The sequence below is a fragment of the Branchiostoma belcheri genome, unplaced genomic scaffold (genome assembly GCF_001625305.1).
Source record: "Branchiostoma belcheri isolate BF01 breed outbred unplaced genomic scaffold, Haploidv18h27 scaffold202, whole genome shotgun sequence".
NCBI lineage: Eukaryota > Metazoa > Chordata > Leptocardii > Amphioxiformes > Branchiostomatidae > Branchiostoma > Branchiostoma belcheri.
In genome coordinates this window covers 72512-98026 of record NW_017803514.1, presented here as the reverse complement: position 1 = coordinate 98026, position 25515 = coordinate 72512, and the positions used below count along the sequence as shown (strand labels likewise).

The window sequence follows — 25515 nt, the reverse complement described above, 5'->3', positions numbered from 1 at the left end:
TGGGTGCCCCCTCCCCCTGCCCTATGTGACAGAAAACTCACCCGTCTGACCTATTTTTGAAGGAGAGGACCTGTGTGCCCAGGCTGGGAGCCGTTCCCCCCACGCTGGGGAGGGAGGTGGAGAGGGAGATGGTGGCGTCCTGCCAGTTCTCCCCTGTGTTCTGCCGGATCACGCCGAAATACTGGATCTGCAAGGCAACACTCTTATTCAGCCAGCGGTTAGTAGTAACACGGCGAGCATGACTGGATCCAGGCCGGGGGGGCTGTGGAGAGGGCAGAGCGGAGTTACAGGCAGAGTCAGAGTGTAGTGTGTCTACAACGTCTGTACAACGTGTGTACAACATGTGTACAACGTGTGTACAACATGTGCACAATACAAGAGACAAAGAAGAATAACCAAGGACTGGAGATAGGAGTAAGGCTGTTGCCTGGCAGATGTAAGAGTTTGACTGTAGTTTTCTTAGAGTAATAAAGATCAAGAACAACTGTAATGATTCAAGGGTAATTGAATGTAGAATTTAGAATGGAATAAGAAAGGTTTCAGTAGAGAATACATCAGTTTAAGAGGTGAGAAGGCCCCCAGCGAGGATCGTAACAACCCAACAACATTTTACCACAACAACTTGATTACTGTTTCAGCACCAAGGACAGGGAAAACCAGACCTAAAAACAAAAGCATCAAATAACGTTATTTCTGTTGAACGTGAGAGTGTTTTCTACTTGGCTGATGCAGAATGATGAATACTAATACAGTGATGACAACTTTAGTCTATTTGTTTGATTGTTTAATAGCTGCCTTTCCTATGACCAGTCCCTGTATATAAGACTACAGTAACTATAGTAACTAAGCCCAGACAAGCAGCTATGGAAACAACTTGCAAAGCAAAGCAGCACACACCTTGAAAACACAAAAAATCTTTCCAAAAAGCTTTCAACCACACCAAACTTTAAACTCTACTTTTACCAGACTGAGAGAGCAGATATTTAGCTGATTTTGAGTGTCAATTTTGTTTTTTCAAGGCACGACTTTCGACTTTTACAAGTTGTTCCTAGCAAGACCATGCAAGCATTACTAACATGTGAAGCAAGTAGGCGTAATACAATGTACATGTGAGTATATAAATAATACATGTGAGCACTAAGACTAGCAAAGTACAGGCTCCTCCATTCACAGGGCAAGGATTGACTTCAAAACTTCCAAGGAAAATGTTTTTATCAGCAAAATGATGAGGAAAATTGTTCAGAACTCGGCAGAAACAACTGACCTGATGTCTCAATTTGAGGCAGGTTGTAAAGAAAGGTTCAGGTTTAGCAAAAATGACTGTGTGTGACTTACATAAAAATGTCAACAAGCATGGGAACATTTGTATCAGTGTATAAAATACTTCTTTGAACCAGGTTGCCCAGTGGGCAAAAACTAGGTTGCCCATCAGAATTTTAGGTTGCCCCACCTATAAGTTACTACTTTCCTCAAATTAAGTAATGCTATATACATATAGCTTTTGACAATATTTCTAACACTGATACTAGTAATAACCATTAATACCTAAAATTGAAAAGCATCTGCCGGATACAGTGGTGCAAGCCAAGTGGGTATGATTTTTTTGGGGGGGCATCTAAAATTCAGGTAGCACACTGGGAAACCTAGGCTCCAAAATAGGTTGCCCCAAGTAAAATTTGGTTGCCCGGGGCAACTGGGCAACCAGGTATTTTGCACGCTGTGTCTCCAATCCAAATCAGACACATCCTATGTTGTATGATACAGTAGGTTTCGAAGTTTTCAAGTTCAAACATGCAAAAAAGACATCCAATACAATTCAACAATGAAGTGTCTACAAGGCTGACACTCAAGCATTAAAACTAGAACATTTGTTAGGTGACAGACAGTTTCAAACTGGTCAAATTCTCAGACCAAAACTGGAGGCAAAACAGGAAAATTTTGGTTGAATGTGCACACTTGAGTCTGTGTTACTGAGTGTGTGTTGTTGTCTGACCAGTGAGTTAGTTGGACAGGTTATAACTGTGAAGCATGCTGACTCAGAACATGCAAAACAGGGGCAACTCTGCACAGCCAAGCAGGTAATCTCACAACTCACACACTTTCTACCACTTTTCTAGGGTTTCATGTTTAGTGGCATAGCTACACTGTATTAAACAGTCTTGTACATAGTCACAAAGATGTGAACAATGAATTAAATTGAACTAAACGACACGTACATGCAAACTCTGATGAACGTAACACAAAACATAAAGAATACCTGAGTGATTTAATTTCTAAACACATAAATTTACAAGAATAGCTTGTTTTTTACAATGAATACCATTTATGACATAACATGGAAACTTCAAATTTTGGACAATATGCCAAATTTTCTAAAAATGACCAANGTGTGTACAACATGTGTACAACGTGTGTACAACGTGTGTACAACAACTGTACAACAGGTGTACAACATGTCTACAACATGTGTACAACATCTGTACAACATCTGTACAACATGTGTACAACGTGTGTACAAGATGGTGTACAACATCTGTACAATGTGTGTACAACGTGTGTACAACATCTGTGCAACACGTGTACAACATCAGATTCTGTACAACGTGTGTACAATGTGTGTACAATGTGTGTACAACATGCATACAACATTTGTACAACATGTGCACAACATCTGCACAACACATGTACAACATGTGCACAATACAAGAGACAAGGAAGAATAACCAAGGACTGGTGATAGGAGTAAGGCTGCTGCCAGAACTTGGCAGATGGAAAGAGTTCCACTGTAATTTTCTTAGAGTAATAAAGATCAAGTTCAACTTTAAAGGGTCAAGGGTAATTGAACGTAGAATTTAGAATGGAACAAGAAAGGTTTCAGAAGAGAGTACATCAGTTTAAGAGGTAAGAAGGCCCCCAGCGAGGATCGTAACAACCCAACAACGTTTTACCACAACTTGATCACTGTTTCAGCACCAAGGACAGGGCAAACCAGACCTAAAAACAAATGCATCAAAAAATGTTATTTCTGTTGAACGTGAGAGTGTTTTCTACTTGGTTGATGCAAAATGATACATACTAATACAGTGATGACAACTTTAGTCTATTTAGTTTGATTGTTTAATAGCTGCCGTTCCTACGACCAGTCCCTGTATATATATGTGCACTTGTCGTGCAATAAAGTTCTTCTGTAAGGCTATAGTAACTAAGCCCAGACAAGCAGCTATGGAAACAACTTGCAAAGCAGCACGTTCCTTGACAACACAAAAATCTTTCCAAAAATCTTTTAACCACACTAAACTATAAACTCTACTTTTTACCAGACTCAGTGAGCAAACTGGGCAGGTATTTAGCTGATATTGAGTGTCGATTTGTTTTTCAAGGTACGACTTTCGACTTATACAAGTTGTTCCTAGCAAGACCATGCAAGCATTACTAACATGTGAAGCAAGTAGGCGTAATACAATGTACATGTGAGTATATAAATAATACATGTGAGCACTAAGACTAGCGAAGTACAGGCTCCTCCATTCACAGGGCAAGGATTGACTTCAAAACTTCCAAGGAAAATGTTTTTATCAGCAAAATGATGAGGAAAATTGTTCAGAACTCAGCGGAAAGAACTGACCTGATGTCTCAATTTGAGGCGGGTTGTAAAGAAAGGTTCAGGTTTAGCAAAAATGACTGAGTGTGACTTACATGAAAATGTCAACAAGCATGGGAACAGTTGCCTTCAATCCAAATCAGACACATTGTTGTATAATACAGTAGGTTTCGAAGTTTTCAAGTTCAAACATGCAAAAAAGACATCCAATATAATTCAACAATGAAGCGTCTACAAGGCTGACACTCAAGCATTAAAACTAGAACATTTGTTAGGTGACAGACAGTTTCAAACTGGTCAAATTCTCAGACCAAAACTGGAGGCAAAACAGGAAAATTTTGGTTGAATGTGCACACTTGAGCCTGTGTTACTGAGTGTGTGTTGTTATCTGACCAGTGAGTTAGTTGGACAGGTTATAACTGTGAAGCATGCTGACTCAGAACATGCAAAACAGGGGCAACTCTGCACAGCCAAGCAGGCAATCTCACAACTCACACACTTTCTACCACTTTTCTAGGGTTTCATGTTTAGTGGCATAGCTACACTGTATTAAACAGTCTTGTACATAGTCACAAAGATGTGAAGAATGAATTAAATTGAACTAAACGACACGTACATGCAAACTCTGATGAACGTAACACAAAACATAAAGAATACCTGAGTGATTTAATTTCTAAACACATAAATTTACAAGAATAGCTTGTTTTGTACAATGAATACCATTTATGACATAACATGGAAACTTCAAATTTTGGACAATATGCCTAATTTTCTAAAAATGACCAATGGCGCCCTCCTTGTATCTAACAAAGGCCACACCAATTTGATTTGTTGGTTGTCGGATTTTTTCAGAAAAAAATATGAAGCAACGGGCAAAAAAAACAGGCATGTTATGATAGCTCCAAATACTGATAGGAGCCATGACGTCAATGTACCAGGTTTGTAATTCAAACAAAAACAAATATATGATCATTTTGGAGTTCATTCTGAGCCTGAATTTTTTCTTTTCTTTTGGGAATCAGAGAAAAATGAAGTAGGCGAATCTATGAACCAAAATTGGTGTGGTCAAACTGTAGTGAGAAGTGCCTTCTTGGCTGGGAGTTCCCTGAGTGAGTGTAACAGTGGGGGGGGGGGTTATAGGAGCTACCAACTGACCCTGCCGACGGGTCTAGACCTTTTGGCCGAGTGGTAAGAGCGTCGGAGTCTGAAGCTGGTGCTCGGGAGGTCGTGGGTTCGAACCCCGGCCCGGGACCAGGGTTTTCTATCTGTTTCTACTCGCTCCTCCTGTTTCTTACAGTGGTTCCCACACCGGGATCTTTATTTTCTTAATTTTTATTTTATGACGATTTACCACATTTGTGGAAGGATTGACATAACAGGTGACTATCACCTCTTCAAAGATGTCAACCCCGAGACCGGACTGTAAGATTTGAACCACTCACACCGGGAAGGTCCCCTACTCTTTACGATAAGTGCGGTGGGTTCTTTAACGTGCGTTGGGTGTGGCTCTCCCAAACACGGTCCCTCCATCTAACGTCCTATCGAACCATGGTCGAATCCTAACCGCCAGACCATACGGGAACCCCCCACTGTTACAAGAGCAAGGTAGGAGGGAGTCTGTACTGACCTTAAGGAAGGGTGATGGTAAAAGAAATGTATGAATGTCCACCCAATCCTCGCCCTGCAAACGGGAGCGGCAAGTGCTACACTGAGCCTGTCAGCTCTCTTACACAGGACATACATGCTACTCATGGCTAGGCCCCGCGGGGTGTCGCCAAAAACTCTGTCACATTGCTGTACAGGTAGCATGCCCACACATGCTCAGACGTTTGGCATGCACTTTGCTTGTTTAAGACATGATGATCCAGAACTGTGCATGTCCGGCAACGCATTAGGAAAAGGAGGGTTCTGAATAGTCCTTATTGTATCCAGAACTGTGCCTGTCCAGTAGCACCTTCGGGTTAGGATCAGGCATGGTTCTGGATAGTCTCTGGTGTATCCAGAACTGTGCCTGTCTAGTAAAGTGTCTAAGGGTTAGGATCAGGCATGGTTCTGGATAGTCTCTGGTGTATCCAGAACTGTGCCTGTCTAGTAAAGTGTTAGGGTGAGGATCAGGCATGGTTCTGGATAGTCTCTGGTGTATCCAGAACTGTGCCTGTCTAGTAAAGTGTTAGGGTGAGGATCAGGCACGGTTCTGGATAGTCTCTGCAGATCCAGAACCATGCCTCATCTAGTTCTATGCCTGAATGGGTCAGAAAAAGACAAAATCAGAAACTCAGTACGTTCGACAGCATATCTCAGTCTACTCTAATTTAGTCCCCATGCTCTTCTGAAAAAATCAACAATGTTTTATATGAAAACCACTCACCATGGGCAGCCTGGACTGCCTTTTCAACCATGCAGCAGGTTTCTTGTGAGAATCTCAGGCCATGCAAAGTCTTAGAAACTCTTAAAGGGACACAAGAGATTTGATAAAATCTGTCATTACGCCATGCGTGCGACGTTGACCTGGTTCTTAAGAACTTTGCGATTACGTCATTGTGAAGGTATGGCGGTGGCCAATTTGTGAACGATAGGCGCTAGCCCCAACTTCAAACGACCGGCCGGCAGCGCTCTAAACTACGACGGACTAACGAACTAAGTGTGGAAACCACTTTTCCGACATACCATGCATGACATACATGTACTGACAGATTTTATCAAACTTCTTGTGTGTGTCCCTTTAAGGACTTCCAGCAAGTCTTAAGGATCTTCCAACCAGCCTTAAGGAATTCCAGCGAGCCTTAAGGACTTCTGGCCAGTCTTAAGGATTTACCGGCCAGTGTTAAGGACTTCCGTCCAGTCTTACCTTCATTGCACTGTCCTTAGTGAAGACTCTCATGTCGTATTTAGGCGCCCAGCGAGCCTTGCTCACCACGTAAGACACTATCAACTCAACTCTCGCCTCCTCCTTCGTATCAAGAACCACCAGGACTTCCCTGGGAAAATAAACAAACAAACAACTGTTTACAAACTTTCACACCTTCTAAACTTCAGAACTTCCCTGGAAAAATAAACAAATATTCACATTTTCTAAAATACCATCTGAACATCCCTGTACATTGCCAAATATTGATAAAACTATCTTCTAAAATGCTACCAAAACCTTCTTGAAAAATTATCTTTGAAACAGTTCATGCTTTCTGTATTTTGAGTTCAATGTATTTTGAGCACCTATTTACATGTATGATTGTGAATAGTTTGTCTGATTTTCTTTTTTTTAAACAAACTTACGGTATATTGTAAAAATCTACAGAATATTTATTTTTAAAAAGATCACAGTCATCATGTGGCTGTTAACATTTAGTTCATTGCATGGTTTTAAGAATAATTGGCTTTAGTTGAGGCTGTTCAATTATGGCCCTTTACTTCCAGAACCTAGTAGACATTTTGTAAGCCACATGCTGTCAGACATGCACCATGCGTTGTTATTATTATAATAGTACTATCCACATTCGGAATTCTAATATTCACAGTGTAACAATATCATCAGTTTCTTTCATGAGTCTTTCATAAGAACAAGTTACAGTGAACAGAGCTTGACAGAGTGAGTTTAAAGCCTTAACCCTACAAGACTACCATGCAGTGTAGAGCGGTTAAACCATTTAGTACATTGCATCGATGAAGGTTAGACATCCAGGTAATAAGATACGCCAAAAAAGCAGTTACTCGAGCAACAGTTACTGGATATGATTTTTTTCCAAAATCATACCCAGTTGCTGGAGTAACTGCATTTTGACGCATGAGTACATAGTTTAAGTGGAGAGATGCAGAAGTGCGTTACCTTGGTTTTTCTATAGGCCTGTTTCTGGTTTTCAGAGGAGACCTACAAACAGCAGGCAGCAGGCAGAGGCAGTCAGGAGAGAGTGCAGACAGAGTCAGTCAGTGGGAATTATACAGGAAGAGCAACTTCAGAACTACAAACTTTACCATATGCAATACTACAGGCATCAGGCAACATGCACATGCTTAATAATATACAATGTATATATATTTCTCTGGTATTCTAGCAAAGATGATGATGGTGTCATACACGTAAGTGAAGCTTACAGCACAGGCCATCATACAACACACAGAATGAAAACACTGTCTTGACACTTTCAAAGCTCAGTGTTTCAAAGATTGAATCTTTTTAAACAGACTTCGTTTTCGATAAAGTACAACAAAATTAGCTACCATCATAGTCTTATACATGTACTCGCCACCATAATGATAATAACATTTTGCTTTATTAGACAGTATTTTTTTTAGAAACTTTTCAAACTTTCCCCTGTTGAAAAGGTGAAAGTAAACCTACCTCACCTATGCGGCATTGAACACCACTTTCGCATCTAGGCGTTTTTACCTGATCAGTCTGTTTTTCAAGAGCAGCAGAAGTATACCTGGTTATGAGTGAGTCTGCAAGAGAACTGCCCTTACCTGATCATGAGAGAGTCTTTGCTGATCTCCAGTTCCCAACAGAACTGTGAGGTTTACCTGGTTCTGAGGGAGTCTGTTTTTGAAGAGCAGCCAAAGTTTACCTGATCATGAGCGAGTCTGTGAGGCAAGAGAACTGCCCTTACCTGATCATGAGAGAGTCTGTATGTAAGGCAAGAGGAGTGTTTTTACCTGATCATGAGGGAGTCTTTGCTGATCTCGAGTTCCCCAACAGACCTGTTTTACCTGGTTATAAGGGAGTCTGTAAGGCAGGAGAACTGCCCTTACCTGGTTCTGAGGGAGTCTGTTTTTGAAGAGCAGCCAAAGTTTACCTGATCATGAGGGAGTCTGTTTTTGAAGAGCAGCAGAAGTTTTTACCTGATCATGAGGGAGTCTGTTTTTGAAGAGCAGTAAGATTTTACCTGATCATGAGAGAATCTTTGCTGATCTCGAGTTCCTGGATGTTCTTCCTGGTGACGGCGGCGGCGTCTTCGTTCGTGTCGATCTCCTGATCCAGATCCTGCAGGGATTCATCCAGCTTCTGGGCCTGGAGGGGAAGGAAAGTGATCTCAATCCAGTTTTAGCTTGCTAAAAAGAAATAGCCATGCTTTCAAGTACCAGAGTTATCAACCAATTCAAGGATTGAGGTGTTCAAGAATTCATTCTTTCCTAGCACTATCGCAGAGTGGAACTCGCTGTCACCAAGTACAGTAGGGGCATTGTCAATAGATAGCTTTAAACAATGTCTAGAGCTAGAAGTTCAAGGGTTAGGTGTAACAAGTTGATCACTACATGTAAGTCATCTCTCTGGTTCTCAAATATGTATTAAGCAAGGGCCTGGCTCTCAGACAATCTTACAGTAAAGACAAAAACAGATCCTGCAGGGATACATGAATCTGACTACGTGACTTATTGAAGTGCAGTATGCAGCTGGAGGCCTACCCCACACACTTTGTTGAAAGTAAGTTGACAATGTCATGACCTGTTTTCATAGAAATGAAGCGTGCTGCTTGGCACATAAAATATCATAATTGTATGATACAACAAAACTCTTTTACAAGTCTTATCGTAAAACCTACAAGTTTACTATAAGTAGACCCTACCTGTTTGTCGTACAAGTCGAAGAAGCCGGACATGCAGTCTAGCAGGGAGGTGTCCATGTTCAAACTCAGTCTGTTGTCACTGTTCGATTCCTGTGTAGGAAAACAAAAGTTGCAGATTACAAGCCTCTGTAGGTAACAACTGAAGGTAAAGCCACGCCGACCGCGTTTTTCCCTAACCGCATGCGCCGCTTTCGAAAACTTGAATACAGGATTAGGACGTTGGAACTGATGTTGTTACATTTTTGGTTTAGGGACACCAAATTTTGCCTTTTTTGCATTGAAAGCCACATTTTCTTGGGTGGGTATATGACATGAATAGAATACAACACAGTGTATTCCACATCGCCCTCGGTCCCAGCCCTCCCGTATGTCGGATCCAGATCGCCTGTGTTGTATAATATATTCCCTTACTGTTAATCTTATTCTCCCCTGGAGATGTAGGTTTGATCATGTTATCTGCACACCAGTAGGTTTCTCTATTTATCCTGACAGTTTTTCCAGCTTCAAGTAAGTTTTTGTCCAACTTTATTGACATGTAATCACCTTCCCTACCTTATTTTCCCTCGCACATGTGGGTTTGATCATGTTAATGCGTGCCAGATCTGTTTCTCCTGCTTTGTTTGCACTACGACATTTCTTACACACCTTATTCTCCCCTGGTGAGGTGGGTTTGATCATGTTATCTGCGAAGCCGTCCAGAACGCTCCTCTGTTTCTCCAGTCGGTGTTTCTTGGCCAGAAGAGCCTTTTTTGTCTTCTCCAGATCATTCAGCTTGTCCTTCAGCTCTCTAATCTTCTTATTTTCCTCCGCCTCGTCTGCGGGGATGAACTTGCTGTGATACGTGACTTCTGTGATCGAGGCAGGGCCTTTGCATTCCACTCTGGAATAAAAGGAGAAACAGATTACCCCCGTGGTATTACTAGGCTAGCTTTACAAGAAGAAAACTGCGGTGTTCAGTGTCTTTGTGACTTGTGTGATCCAGGCTGGACCTTTGCATTCCACTCTGGAAAAAGCAAAGGGAGTTCATTGGTAATACTATAATGACACAGGATGGTCCCTCAGGTTTGCTGAACAAAAGGCTAAGGACCGTGCTGCCTGGAGGGAAAAATGAAGAGGAGCAAGGGGCCAGTTCTGGCCTAAGCATTTAGACAGGGTAAGCAGGCAGGTTTATTACTGGGTGAGGTTGTGTGGTATAACGACAAATCATTTGGCTCGGAACCAAGAGGTCCCAGGTTTGAATCCTGCCATGCCACAGATCTTGTGGCCTTAGGAAAGGCATTTTACACAGAAATTTCCTCAGGTAAAATTGATTATGTCCGTTTATGCGTTTGTCCACCTTGGTGGTTTATATAGGTTGAAAAAACTTTAGGGTGCCGTCGCCATGCAATAAATGTTGGAATAGAAAGTTTATTACTCGTAAAACTCCAGGAACAGAAATACAATGTTCAGTGACTTTGTGATGAAAGTGAGACCCTTACATTCCACTATGAAGTATAGAATATAAAAAAACTCCAGAACAAGAACCAAAATACAGCGGTCAGAGCTTCTGTGAGGTTTTCCAGTTACAGTTCCATACACCGGGAAATTTCCAGTCGTTATACATGTAATCAAATCCATCAGTTATATCATTATGTTGGTGCGTTGTTACAGTCAGGCCTTGTAATAAAACAGCTTCGTCTCAATAAGGACCTGTGCTTAGTGAATGTTGTTAAGTACATGCTTTATAGACTCCTTTGTTTTGCATTGAAACATGATGACCACAATGATTACAGGAATCACACAGTCAGCATGTCTGGTCTTTAGGAAAGGCAGTTACTACCAATAGGCAGCTACCTTACTGATATAAAATTAATAAATGTGGTCATTCTAACAAGTAACAGTCTCTAGGAACTCTAGGAATGGTAACCATTGTAACTGTAAGAAGCTTAAGTGTGGAGTAAGCAAGTAAAATGTTCATAACCACCGTTTCAGCACCAAGGACAAAACCATCTCCACTGGAAAATAAAAATGTAGACCAGGAAACAGGTTATACGCAACAGTGTCTGATAACATGCAACAGCAATCCATCCCACTCCACTGCACATGTAACACAGGGCTCGAAACTCATTTTTGCACTAGTGCACCCAACCTGGGTGGACAAAAACATTTTTGGGTGCACCATATAAAGATTTTCTAACACTTGGTTGTCAAGAATATGCTGTAAAAGTATACTAGCATACATTTAATACTGGTATAAACAAATGTGGTCATTCTTATTACTAATAACAGTCTCTAGGAATGTGAAATAAGAAAGTAAAATTCTCATAACCACCGTTTCAGCACCAAGGACAAAACCATCTCCACTGGAAATATAGTCCAGGAAACAGGTTTATGTGTAGCAGTGTCTGATAACAAGCCATAAAATTTAATCCAACTGCACTGCACATGTAAAACAGGACTCGAAATTCATTTTGGGGAATAGGTGCACTGGTGCACCTAACTTAAAAATGGAGTGCACAAAATTATTTTTGGGTGCACCATATAAAGATTTTTCTAACACTCAGCCACACCAATTTAATTTGTTGGTTTTTGGACTCACCTTTTCATTTTTTCTGATTTGCCAAAAAAAAAATTCTGGTTCTGAATCAACTAAAAAATGCTCATATTTTACCCCAACAGTTGAGATGCTAATAATATGCTGTGCACTACTATACATTTGAAATTTTTACATTATGTACAAATGTAAACCTACAAAATATTTAGGTGCACTGGTGCACCCACAGAAAAAAAAAATTGGTTGCACATCTCCAAATTTGGGTGCACTAAGGTGAACATGCACCCAGTATTTCAAGCCCTGGAATCTCTACATTTTTATTCACCTCAAGTACTTATACCTTAAGACCTTGTGACTGCTACTTGAGATCTATAAGAAGCTTAAGTGTGAAATAAGAAATACCTAAGAGACATCCAAGTCTCCACCTATGAAGCTAGTATAATCCTGTAAGCAGTTCTAAAAAACCGGAGCTTGTGGACAAAAAGCTACATTACGCAGCTCCACTCAGAAAAAAGGGACCTTGGATTACATGAAATGAGTTCCATTCCTGCCGAGCTGAGATATGATTTCCATTTAAACATGACCTCGGGCAAGAATTTACTGTTAGAGAAGATTTCCCGTCTCATATGATAGAATATTTCATCATTCTTTTTAAATCCAATTTTAACATCGTTTTTTTCTCTAAACCAAGGGTTTGTACCAAGTGCAAGTCTTTTTTTTAAGCAAGATTTTTACGGCTGGATGCCCTAACACCAACCTAAACCCTCTATACACCCAGGATCCCTCTAACTGAGGGGGAAAATCATCATCAGTATATACTATAGCAGCAGAAATGTTCATATTTGTATACTCCATGTTGTATTTCAAGCCTGATGGAAACAATGGATAAATAACTAAATAATTAGAGTTTTTCTGAGTATACTGAGTATTTTGAGCCCTGAAAGACCTTGAAATAAATTCTGCCATCTCGTAGCGGAAACTTCCATGTAAACAAGACCGTAGGAAGGAATTGATGAACGATAGAAGCAAGATTTCTTCCTGCAGAGGAAGGAGAACAGGCTTCAGGCCATACCAATTTAATTTGTTGTTTCAGAAAATATAAGAAGCGACAGGGTAAAAATAAAAAATAAAAACAGGTCTAGGTATCCTATGATAACCCCAAATGCTATGATAGGAGCCATGAAGTCAACACAAAAGGCTGGGTTAATATTCAAACAATGAATGCTGAACTTTTAATCAAACCACTGCATTGATAGATGGAAAAACTGTAACAACTAGGAAGAAAAGGACTGTCATCAACCGTTGGGGCCAAAATATGAGCATTTATGAGTTGATTCAGAACCAGAATCTTTTTTTTTTTTTTGCAAATCAGAAAAAAATGAAGAGGCGAATTTGAGAACCAACAAATTAAATTGGTGTGGCCTTATCAGAGTAAGGATCAGGGTTGCTCCTCAGTGCAGGGTTGGAGCAGGTATCTATGGGGAAGGTTACAAGCCTGGATTTCAGAGATAACAGAAATCAAATACTCTGGTGTTTCACGCACGAAGCACGATGGACTGGCTTTATACAGTTAAGCCGTGGAGGTCATTTAAGGTCACACTGACAAAAGCAGCTTAGGCCACACTGATCTAGTTGTTTGGTCCTCAGGCAGTCAGATGTAAAAATTCAGCAAGAGAATAAGAGGAAAACTGAGGGCTGGGAGGAAAACTCAAAAGCATATGCAGGTTAGTAGAGGTAAAATTGATGATGATGGTCCATGTACTGGGCATACATGTATAATATTATACTGTTTTAGGTAACGCAAGGTTACCAGTTTACGTGCAGGACCAGTTTACGGTCAGTTAGTGACACGGCCACGCTTCGAGGTGTACCAGCCAAAAATCAACGGTCGTGAGCAACAAAGAATAACATGAATATGATCCTTATATGTGTCTTTTATTTATTCACTGGATGGGAATAAGTTTGCATTCAGCGACACAGCAGAGTATCTTCCGATATGACGGGACAGCAAGGTAACATGGACTTGGACGCATGTTGTGTTTTTCTTCACATAATACAATACTCAACATTTCGTCGATTTTTTAAAATCCCAAGAATGCTAGGAAATTGTAACGATAGCTGGCATCAAACCTGGCTTTCTTATTTCAATCATCCATGGTGTTGTGAGGTATGAAACTTTCAAACACCTTGAAATAAACAAGCAAAAGTACAGTGGCAGTTCTCGCCGACTAGCGTTTTTTCGAACGCCATTTTGATCATCATCATCGTTGCATCAGGTGACGTCACGGTTTTAAACTGCAGAAAGGTACGTAAAAGTCGCACTGTGGCGCTGTTGCACATTAATTTATGCAAAAATGCCAAAATGGCTTCCTTCTTCCGTAGCAAAAAGTTTGCTCGGGTTTTCACGACGTTCCGTTGTGTCTGGAGGGGCATAGACGCTTGTTATCTATTGCAACGGTTTAATGGAACATCTTGGGCCATTATGTCACGTTCTACTAAGGGAAAAATGCAGGTTCAGCCTCATTTAGCACCACAGCGCTACTGCATGCGACAGTGGGCTACACACTGACATTTTACCGTGGTTTGTTGTTGACCACTTCGGTATTTTTTTGCAGAAAGTGTTTGTTTATGTGCGCTTATACGTAGAGCATACAAGGACAAACGTCCAAGTGACCGTTAATTGGTCACCCTAGAGCAATTCTCCACTGTTAACTACTAAATAAATAAAAGCTGGCACGGCACAAAAAACGCAGGGAAGAAATGACACGGCACACACTTTTATAACCGACGAACTACTGTTTCTCCACAAGGGTTAAATATTTAGTTCTGCCCATGCGTTTTCACAAAAAATGGAATTTTCCATAATTCGACCGTAAACTGGTAACCTTGCGTTATATACTGTGTGGAATTTTGTTAACCAGTTTAGCCAGTATTGCCTACATTTTGAATGAAGTGTAAAAGGAATAAATGGCAATGGTTTCTATACAGCTTTTGGTGTGATCCACTGTGGTGCATGTAAAATTTACAAAATGCATCTGGTGCAGGTAATTTTCATTGTAGGTATGCAAAATAGAGATTTCTGAATTTCTTTCCCTGGCACTATAGAAAGAGAAAACAGCATACATTTTGAAGTGTAAAGAAAACAATGCCAATGGTTTCGAACAGTTTCTAGTACCGGTATGAGCGAGCCTTCCCAAATTCTGAGTAGTGCAGGTAAAGGTTGTCTGGTGCAGGAAGAAAAACATATTTCAAGCCCTGGCACTCCTGTGTACATAGAGACACCAGCACCCATCATCACACTGGTTAGTCCTGCTGCAGATTGGAGAGGAGAGACACAAGGGAAGATGTTCCAATTTCACACAGCCTGCACATAGCTAACACTCCTGGTCAGGGCACTTACAGGGCACCTCTGGGGGTTAAACTGGGTCAGCAGCACACATGGTCGGCTGGACAGGGACTCAGATGGTCCCGTAAGGTCACACTCATGGGTGGTTTGGACTTAAAACAAATAATTATACTAGTCAAACCTGCCAAGGTGACCACTTTTTCTCGGTCCCCAAAATTTTCCCCATTGACACAAGCATTAAGCGACCTGTCCAAGGTAACCGCCCTGAGTTGGGTCCGCTGAAGGCCTGATATCTGCTCATGGTGACCACACCAGGGAGAGAATATTGTCAGATTTGTTTTTGTACAAGTTCAAGTCACACTTAAAATGAACAAGAACCAAGGAAAGGCATTAGCACTGCCAACAGGAGGGAAGATCACCTTTGCTGCATGATGAGTTCCTAGTGGAGACTCCAGGTCTGATAAAACCACTTAACTCATCCCTGGGGTCAAACCAGGTCAGCAGAGAGACAGGCAGACTTCAGGACTGGGACACACTACTGGCTTCATGCACCAGTAAACAAGAGAAGGAATAAAGCTACACTTTACTGCTTTTTTCAGTTCCTTAGGTGAGAAATGATCCCTTACCTCGATGAAGGTTAGACATCCAGGTAATAAGATACGCCAAAAAGCAGTTACTCAAGCAACTGGATGTGATTTTGGAAAATAATCTCCAGTTGCTGATGAGTAGTTTTTTGGCGTAAATGACCCCTTACTTCACCAGGTTTAAAGACATTCCTGACTAGTAACAACATTCCTGACTAGTAACAACAGTACCAACACTCACACAGATTAGCACACTATAACATCAGCACCAAGGACAGGGCCAGCCTATGACATAGCTGGATCATTTAGATGAAAAACTGTAATATTTCTTGAAAAAGCCATGGAGGACTAGTGGGGAAATAGTCTGCATAATCCAAGGACACAGCAGAGACTATGAATGGGGAATGAAGGGAAATGTCATCGAACTGTAAAATGAATCCCAACTGACAGATTTCTGCTGAAATGAAATGAAATGCTTCAGAATCTCTTCCTAATGTTGATTGTCTATCGGAAGCACAATCCCCCAGTTCTAGAGCAGTAAGACATGTTTCTCACAACTTCATTTCTGACTTACAAAAGGAAACATGGAAAACCCAATACGGGAATAACTCCCAGAGTCCTGGCTGTTATTAAATGACAAAGAAGAGCAGAAATGACTTGAACAATTTATCTATTTATAGCCTTTTGGCTACATAAATGTCACATGGAAATATGGAAAAACTGATAAAGGAAATATCTACCACAGCCCTGACTGTTATTTAATGACAAAAAACATCAGAAATGAATAGAACACTTAATTCATTATAGCCAAGACGTGACCTCGCCATAAACTGATTTTCACAGTAACAAACCAGAATAATGTGATTACTGAACGATGTGAGGTTAGAATGTAACAATGATTTCTGGCAGGAAAACTATTTAGATTCCCACGAGGCCAGCAGATTGTTGGGTTCAGATTGAGCAGCACAAAAACAGAATTCTGACTAAGGCCACACCGACTTGATTTTATGGATGACATCCGCGCACGCATTGATTTTCACCTGTCCTCAAAAAAAAAAAAAGATCACGTTTTCCAAAGCTTTGGCCATGGTAGTTAGCGACAATACGGAGCCGGCGGTAACTCTGGAGGACTTTGACTTAATAAAAGGACGGCACCCGAAGTTCCACGAAGCTCCAGATCTCAGTACATACATACAATGCTGATTCAAAAGTTTGCAAAAGGCCAGCATGTGCCAGCTTGTCGTACACGTCGCAAATTCACAATTCCTGTGGTATAGTAGCATTTTAGAATTTTCTTTTATTCGCCCGCACGCACTAGTTTGGGAGTCTTCAGAGGATAAAATTAAGTTGGTGTGGCCTAACAAGATTTGAGTGTTCACTCCTGGCTCAGGTGGCTTCTCACACGGAAACAAAATCAATGGAATCAATATCACACGATCATCCGTGTGGACTAACTAGATTATAGAATAATGGCATCAGTTACACAGCTTCATTCATAAACAACTGACCCAAATCCAGTGTGTGTACATTTCTGTATACAACTATTATTATATATAATTTTAAGCATAAGTGTTAGTATATTTCGAAATGTTTCAAAAAGAGAGAAGTCATTACAGAGCTCGAAATTCATTTTTGAGAATAGAGAATAGGGGCACTGGTGCAGAAAGCGTGTTTTTTTTCCAAATTGCAGAACAAAATTTTGAGTCCCGATGAAGGTTACTTAATAGACATCCAGGTAATACGATATGCCAAAAAGCAGTTACTCAAGCAACTGGATATGATTTTGGAAACGGTCAGACGTTTCAGCTGGTTTCCACTAGCTTTCGTCAGCGACTGAGAGACCAGTAGCTAGTGTAGTGGATACTAGCTGAAACGTCTGACGTTTTCAAAATCATATCCAGTTGCTTGAGTAACTGCTTTTTGGCGTAAAATTTTGAGTCATCTGCAATGTTGCAGAATACCAGTCTGCATCCAGGATGGGTGAAGTATTTAGTATTCTGTTCAGCCTCTCCCCTGTAAGTATTTCTCTGCAGCATGCAGCCTGTCAGCTCCAGATCTGCTGTGGACCAATTAGTTTCTCAGCTTATCAGATGTGCATTAGGAAAGTCTCATCAATCCAACAGAGGTTATTACAACAACCCTCACCATACGACACACAGGGGAGGGCAGGAATACAAGAATTCTTTTTATGTTCACAGTAGCAAAAGTTCACGGTCTGAGAAAAATGGACATGTTCACGGAACTATTCACAGTGGCAACATGTGCAAGAAAAAGAAAGTCCAGGAATTATTATTTAACTGTAATGATAAGTTCATGGTACAGAAGTGATGGTGAAAACAGTGAACATAACAGTACAGTGAAAAAAATCAGGAATAGAACTGTAACTCACACTCGTGGGGATTCGGTTTTAAAAAGCTGAAAGTTAAGAGTTGATTACCACTATATTCAGTGCGTCGTGACTTAGCACAAAAATGCTAAGTCAAGAACAATATGTTAATAACAGTTATATTGAATAAGTGAAAGAACCCTGTACTAAGTCAACCTCTTACTTACAAAGACAATATTACATTACATTGCACCACCCCTATGCCTTAGGCCACACCAATTTAATTTCTTGGTTAACGCAATAACGGATTTGCCCGCTTCATTTTTTTTGGATTTGCACACAAAAAAATTCAGAATGCCGAGGCCTGTTTTTATTTGTATCTTTTTTCGCCCGCCCGCTCCATTATTTTTCTAGAAAAATCCGTTAACCAAGAAATTAAATTGGTGTGGCCTTATCTCCATGTATCTGGTTGTTCCCTTCCTCCCAGCTAAAACAGGCAGGTACAGGCAGGCAGACAGATGTTGTGTTAGAGTCGGGCGGATAACCGATCAATGGGGTGAACCAACCTGTACTGAATCTCCAGATGTCTCTGACAGTACTGTACAGTATATAAAAGAGGTGCTAGTGTCACGGAAATGAAAAGTAACCTACAATGAGTGTCACTAGAAGACAGAAGAAAGATGTCCAGACTATGCATGATGTACAAAATGACTTACTAAACTGGTGGATGTCCCAACTACTAAGTACCTAATACCACACAGCCCAGAAAAGAACAAGAAATAGCCATGCCTTCAAGTACCAGAGTTATCAACCGAGGATTGAGGTGTTCAAGAATTCATTCTTTCCTAGAACTATTGCAGAGTGGACCTCGCTGTCACCTGAAGTACAGTAGGGGCATTGTCATCACTACCCTGCATACATTCTAAGCAAGGAAGAAGAAAAGATCTCAGACTGGTGAATCATGACATAAACCTAATCCCAGAAACAGAAGCTGTAAAAAAAACGGTATTTACGGATGCTTAAACTATGCTTTTAGTCAACGTATATTCCATCTTTACGCATCTATACTGTGACGTCTTATACGAGTACGTAAAGATCGTCGTTACATGGTCTTTCCGCAGGTGAAAGTTTATCAAAGACTTAGATTGTGTACAACACAATTATACCGCTGAACATTAGGAATAACTACAGAAGTCAGAGACTTGATGATTCCTAAATCTAATCCCGGAAACAGAAGCTGCTTTTAACCCTGATGCTCTGAAACAATTTCATTCTCCAGTGAGCTGCAAAATGACAATATTGTCAGGACACCTCCGGAATGACAAGCATCAAACAGCACTTCAAATGTCAGATGTTGTTACGTACTTTATGTTCACGGTAGCAAAATTTCACGGTCTGAGAAAAAACGGACGTGTTCACAGAACTATATTCACTTTGGTGACAGGTGCAGGAAAAAGAAAGTCAGGGAAATTTTTAGTTCACAGTAATGATATTAAGTTCACGGTACAGATTAAAGTGACCGTGAAAACTGTGAGTGTGAAAGTACCGTGAAAAAATCTGGAATTACAGTTTGGCAAGTTGGGCTTGTGATTAGGATTGCTGGGATGATAATGAATTAAAAGGATCTGGGTTTTCTAGCAGTTGTAAGCATGGGAAAGGATTCACTTCACATCTATTTCCTCACTCATTAAGTTTTGTTATGGACAAAGAAGGGACGTCCTCTCACAGGGCTGGAAATACTGGGTGCAGGTGCACCTTAGTGCACCCAGATTTGGAGCTGTGCACCCAATTATTTTCTGTGGGTGCACCAGTGTACTCTGATATTATCGTATTGGTTTACATAATGTAAAGATGTTAAATGTATTAGTAGTATACAGCATAGTCTCAACAATTGTCATGTGTCAGAAAAGGAATCATTGTTCATTGTTATAGTACTTTTCTTTAGACATTATTAGCTTTTGCTAACATTCTACTTATTTTATATGGTGCACCTCAAATTTTTTTGTGCACCCAATGATTTAGATTGCACCAGTGCAACAATTCCCCATCATGAATTTCAAGCCCTGTCTTGTATGGGACATAAAACCAGGGTGTCTTGAGTTTTTCTCGATAAACAATATTACAGACATTTTACACTATTAAGATTGTTAATGTGGCAATAAGTTGGAAAATTTCATAGAGTCTGATATCTGGTAATATAATTTCTTCCACGTTTTACGGGTGTCTGATCAAGTAGTTTGCCAGCCACAAGTGATGGTGCCAATATCTATCTTAAAGTAAATCTTGCAGGAAATGTCAAAGTTGACTTCATCAGTCTTTACTTCCTCACAAAATGTTCAAGGTCACCAGTAGGGATTTCAAGGTCATTTTGGCAAGAGACAGCGCTGGCACAATAGTGAGATAATTTAATTTGAAGGCCTGACACTAAGCCAGTCTAATGACAAATATCCTCACTCTGCTCTAGGTTTGTATCTGACATTGATGGATCATGATGAACTGTCCTGACAGGTTTCCCACTCAGGGTCCGGCCAGACAAAGCTCCACAGTTCTACATGTTCTCAGCACACAATGGACAACACTCAGCTGGATCTCACCCTTTTCTGCCCATCTATAACCCTTTGACCCATTAGGCCACACCAATTTAATTTCTTGGTTAACGGATTTTTCTACAAAAATAATGGAGCGGGCGGGACGAAAAAAAAATAAATAAAAACAGGCCTAGGCATCCTATTATGGCCCAAAATGGTACGATAGGAGCCATGAAGTCAACACACCAGGCTGGTTCAAAATTTAAACAATGAATTTTGAACTTTTAATGATGCCATTGTATTGAAAGATGGAATAACTGTAACAACTAGGAAGAAAAGGACTGTTTTCAACTGTTCAGGGCAAAATATGAGCATTTTGCAGCTCAGATTCTGAATTTTTATTTTTATTTTTATTTGCAAATCAGAAAAAAATGAAGCGGGCAAATACGTTAACCAAGAAATTAAATTGGTGTGGCCTTAGAAACAACATCAGCTCCATCCCCCAGCCAGAACAAAAAGACTCCAGAACTCTTTCCTACATTTCTACAATCAGACTGTATAAACTTGTCATACCTGGGATGTACTGTTCATATCAGTAGTATGTATGTATTCAGAATCATGTATATGTGACTGTACAATACCAATGCCATTCAGGCAACATCATAGTTCTATTTTGTATGTCTGCAAAGTTGGTGTGGACATAAAGAATTGAATTGAATGTGGTCAGCACACAATGGACAAAATCTGCCCCTTTCTGCCCCATCAATCCCCTTTGACCCATGGTCTATACCTCTGAAATTACACACACTGGGCAGGCCGAATATCCCAGCTTAATCCTACACCAGCTGAATTTGTTGGTTCTCAAATGCAAAAATATATACTTTACTGGAAAAAGTAACAAATACAATGCCTGAGGACCAGGTTGATGCCTTGGTGCACTCAGTTCTATGGAGTTAATATAAATTATATATTACAGAATACAAGTTGTCATATTCAACTTTTTACTCCCTATAGCCTACCTTAGATTGTGATATCGACTTTATGTATTTTCATATTAGAATGTCTAAGAACCAAGGAAATAAATTGGTGTGGCCTTAGATAACTCAGCATTGTAGAGACATTAATTTTACTTTATTTTGCAAAATCGTGCCCGAGGGCTAATTGCTTTTCTTCTTCTTTTAATTGCTTTTACAATCAAAAAATATAACTCATTGCAATACAGTAACAGGAGACAGGTAACAACTGTCTGGATAAAATTCTACTTCTAGTACTACTCTAGCTCTTATGGGGTTCAACTTATATTATATAAAGTACAGTCTGACCATCAAAGAGGAAACAAAGGATTAACGTTGGACTGTCTTATTCAGGTCAACCAAAGGTGCAGGGTTTGAATTACTCTGACCCGTCTACATTACAGGAGACAAACAACAGGCAAGGATACAGTTCTCTACAGCTGTGAATGAATGAATGAATGAATGAATGAATGAATGAATGAATGAATGAATGAATGAATGAATGAATGAATGAATGAATGAATGAATGAATGAATGAATGATCTCCAAAATACCATTATAATACAAATACAATACAAATACCATGGTCTCCAAAAGGACTCTTTTTTTTTGGGGGGGGGGGCATCTACATATGTAACATCTACTAAAGCTAAACACAATTCATTCTTCCACACTGAAAAAACAGATCTCCAACACAGCCTCCCCCAGTAAAATGCACCCCTGCATATCTGAACAGTGCATACCTGGAGGGGCTGTACTTACTGAGAGATCTGCCAAACACAAACACACAATAGGGATTTATATAACCGATGGATGAATGTTAATGGAGGTTACAGTGTGCCTGTAACACACATGACAAATTATAGCCTGTCCTGCTCAATCTGGTTGTTGATCGTACAAAGAGCACATAAGGCCACACCAAGTCATTTTTATGGATGACGTCCGCATGCGCACATTGAGTTTGGCCTGTTCCCAGAATAAAAAACAAGAATTCAGAGTGCTGCAAATCATCAGATTGACGTAAAACATGTAACGCGAAATATGAGCACAAGGAACATGGCAACTGCTGTTCCACTGGTTTATTGCTGTTTTCATGACGAATAAAAGACTTGTTGGTTGTTAGTCTCTTGTATCCTAACATTTGTCATCCATTAGTACATTTTAAATCTAGACATCTATGATTTTTTGGCCCTTCTTGTTTTGTTTTTTTTGCACTTTCACATTTAATTTAGATTTAGGTTCTCCATAAAACTTACTTGGTGTGGCCAAACTCAGGAGAACAGGAGTCAATCCCATCTGAGTCTGTGGGAGTACTTAATTTCTGAAACAGCAGACATGAAGGGTAATGCTGCAGTAGCTACAGAACGATGTTATCTGAGAACACAAATAACGCAGGACTCCTCATGATCATATCAAGTATCACAAAAATACCAAACAAACCTGCATTGAATTGCACAAGACAATATGCCAGGGTGTCCCTTAGTAAAACTGTCTTTGACTAGTTGGGACAGTCCCTGGCTTCTTTGTAAGCCGAAATAAATTAATAAATTAAAAAAGACAATATAGTACCCAGTCTTAAAACCACTAAGCCTTGTAATATGTATCCACAAATTTACATTCTTTTTATCAGGATGGCAATCTTACAGCAACAAATCATTGCTTTTTCAAAGCCAGTCCTCAACAATAATATTGACAAGAACAGAATTGTGTATCAAATACCAAAATTATTATCTATTGTTTGTAAATGACACAAAACTGGGATAGATTTATTGTAAAAAATGTGTCTATTCAAGAACAGACGAAATATTTTATATATTTATTCTATTTTATTCTATTTTGACACATAGATCTGTGAGTATTGTATAATAATGTACACATGTAATAATGTGCTCATAAGGATCCTTTGCTCATGAAAGAACAACATAAAAACATAAAATTTATACAAGGTTGGGTTAACAGAGTTCAAAGCTATGACTGAGAAACAGACAGGTTGAGTAAGCTGTAGTGACAACACCCTTCCATGGACCTCCCACTTCCACTGCAATTTACCAGCAGCAAATCTGACTCTGCCGTTATTGCTGTAAGGCACAACCATTAGGCCTAGGAAATAAAAGGTTGTGTTTCCTGTTTCCCAACCGACACTAGAAAAACCTATTCTTTTCTTTGGGTGGTCCCTTGCACTTGGGATAATATTTCGAGCTCATGAACCTTTTCTAGCTCCATGATCTGACACCTGAGTGATGAAACATTGTACAATCGGTTTTCCAACATTGATAGTGAAAATATACATGTAAGTGTCCTCAGGCAAATTTTACTTGTTAAACTATATTGTATGAGTTGGATGAAATTGGATCACCAGCCAAAGTAAAATAAAAATTTAAGAAAAAAACAAGGTTATACGGTATTATCTTTTTTTTACCTACCTACTGACCCTAATTTTTTTAGGACTGAAACAGCAAACACAACTGTTACATTTTTTCCTAGGCCTGACTGTTGATGGAGAACTGCACACAAATAACCTGCCTGGCTCTGCCTGAACAAATCGCTACACTGCAATCACACACTCGCTACAATTTGCTCTCAGCCGAAAACATCCCAAATCGCTACATCAGGTCATTACACTACGCACAATCGCTACATCAGGTCATTATGCTACAGTGACTACATCACTTCTGTTGTTACAGTATAACCTTACAATCGCTACATCATACAATAATGCTCCTTAGTACACCACTCCTGTTATACAACCTCACAATCGCTACATCAGGTCATTTCGTTACACCACTCTAAATAACTTCCAGACCATGTTGTGATTCTACCTGTCCTTGGTGCTGATGTAACCTTCCATTCAACTGACAGTTTCAAACGTACAGAAATTGACTGTGACAAACTACAGAGAAACACTCACAGGATGGGACTAGTTGTATGCTTTATCAAGTCAATCTTTATTGCACAACAATTGTAACGGGTACAAGGCATGGCAAACTCTTCAGTACTACATATCTAGCTAACATCTAGATACTCTCACGTTTACAGTATTACCTACAAGTTCTATGTATCAAAAATAACATTATACTTTTTCAAAAAGGTAATATGGTACGTGTATATATATATGGAACATGGCTTACATGATAATGTATATGTCTTGAGTTCTATATGACTGTATAAACTAGAGTGTACATCAGTTGGTTGAGTCCAATATACATGTAACAGGGGTTAAAATACTTTTTTTTTCCAGGTTGCCCGGGCGGCAACCTGGGTCAAAAGCCAGGTTGCCCCATCAGGATTTCAGGTTGCCCCATTTCAAAGGAACTGGATTCTTCAAATCTGCTACCCAATATCCATTATCCTTTCTTTTTATCAATTAATAGGTTTGTTTATCAAGTAGCAAACACAACAGCTGTCAAACATCATCGTTTATTCAAAAATGCTACCTTCACATCTCCGACTCTGAGCCGGAAGAACTGCTGGTTTCATCATCTGCCTCGTCCTGCCTGGGCCTTCTTCCATTAACACCCAGAGCTCTCTCAATATGACCAATCCACCTTGTACTTAGGGATGTGGACCTTAACCCACGTTCAGGTTCTGGACTCATAACCAGAGGTTTAGGTTCAGGTCCGTACCTTATGATTCCGGACCTAAACCCATGGCAATGCAGTTACACCAGCATAACTCGAGCAACTTGGCTAAATTAAGATGAAAACTCTTTAATAAATACTTCTATCAAAGAGTCAAAGACAGAAAGATTGAAGTAAACTCAAACTTGTCTTGTGTTATTCACTGGTAAGTTCTGACACAGCCGTGCAACTACTGAGTACTGTTAGCACCCTTAATTTTGAAAAAATTGGGCATAGGTTCCCCGGATGACCCCTAACCGGGGGCCAACGGTGCTTCCACAAGTTCAACAAGTGAAAAATAAAATAAATACATGATACAAAATGTACATGTATTTACTACCTGGAACTTGGAGCAAGTAGGTGTTACCAACATCTTAATAAACTAAACCAAATATAACTAAGCTAGTAG

General features: G+C 40.0%; 1 protein-coding gene across 9 annotated transcripts in view; it reads right to left on the bottom strand.

Moving 5' to 3' along the window:
• The window catches only part of LOC109469418 (protein F37C4.5-like), a 67120-nt gene that overhangs the window by 20933 nt on the left and 20672 nt on the right, over window positions 1–25515 (bottom strand). For 3 of the 9 annotated variants that reach the window (XM_019767920.1, XM_019767921.1, XM_019767924.1), the window contains exons 2-8: window positions 9843–10039; window positions 9578–9615; window positions 9160–9249; window positions 8479–8603; window positions 7425–7466; window positions 6450–6579; window positions 51–262 (exon numbers count right to left, since the gene is read on the bottom strand). In XM_019767920.1, coding sequence (XP_019623479.1) covers window positions 51–262; window positions 6450–6579; window positions 7425–7466; window positions 8479–8603; window positions 9160–9249; window positions 9578–9615; window positions 9843–10039 — 834 coding nt within the window. Of the gene's footprint in view, window positions 1–41; window positions 263–6449; window positions 6580–7424; window positions 7467–8478; window positions 8604–9159; window positions 9250–9577; window positions 9616–9711; window positions 9720–9842; window positions 10040–25515 lie in introns of those variants that run through there. The other 6 variants (XM_019767922.1, XM_019767923.1, XM_019767926.1 and 3 more) reach the window with 4 other exon arrangements.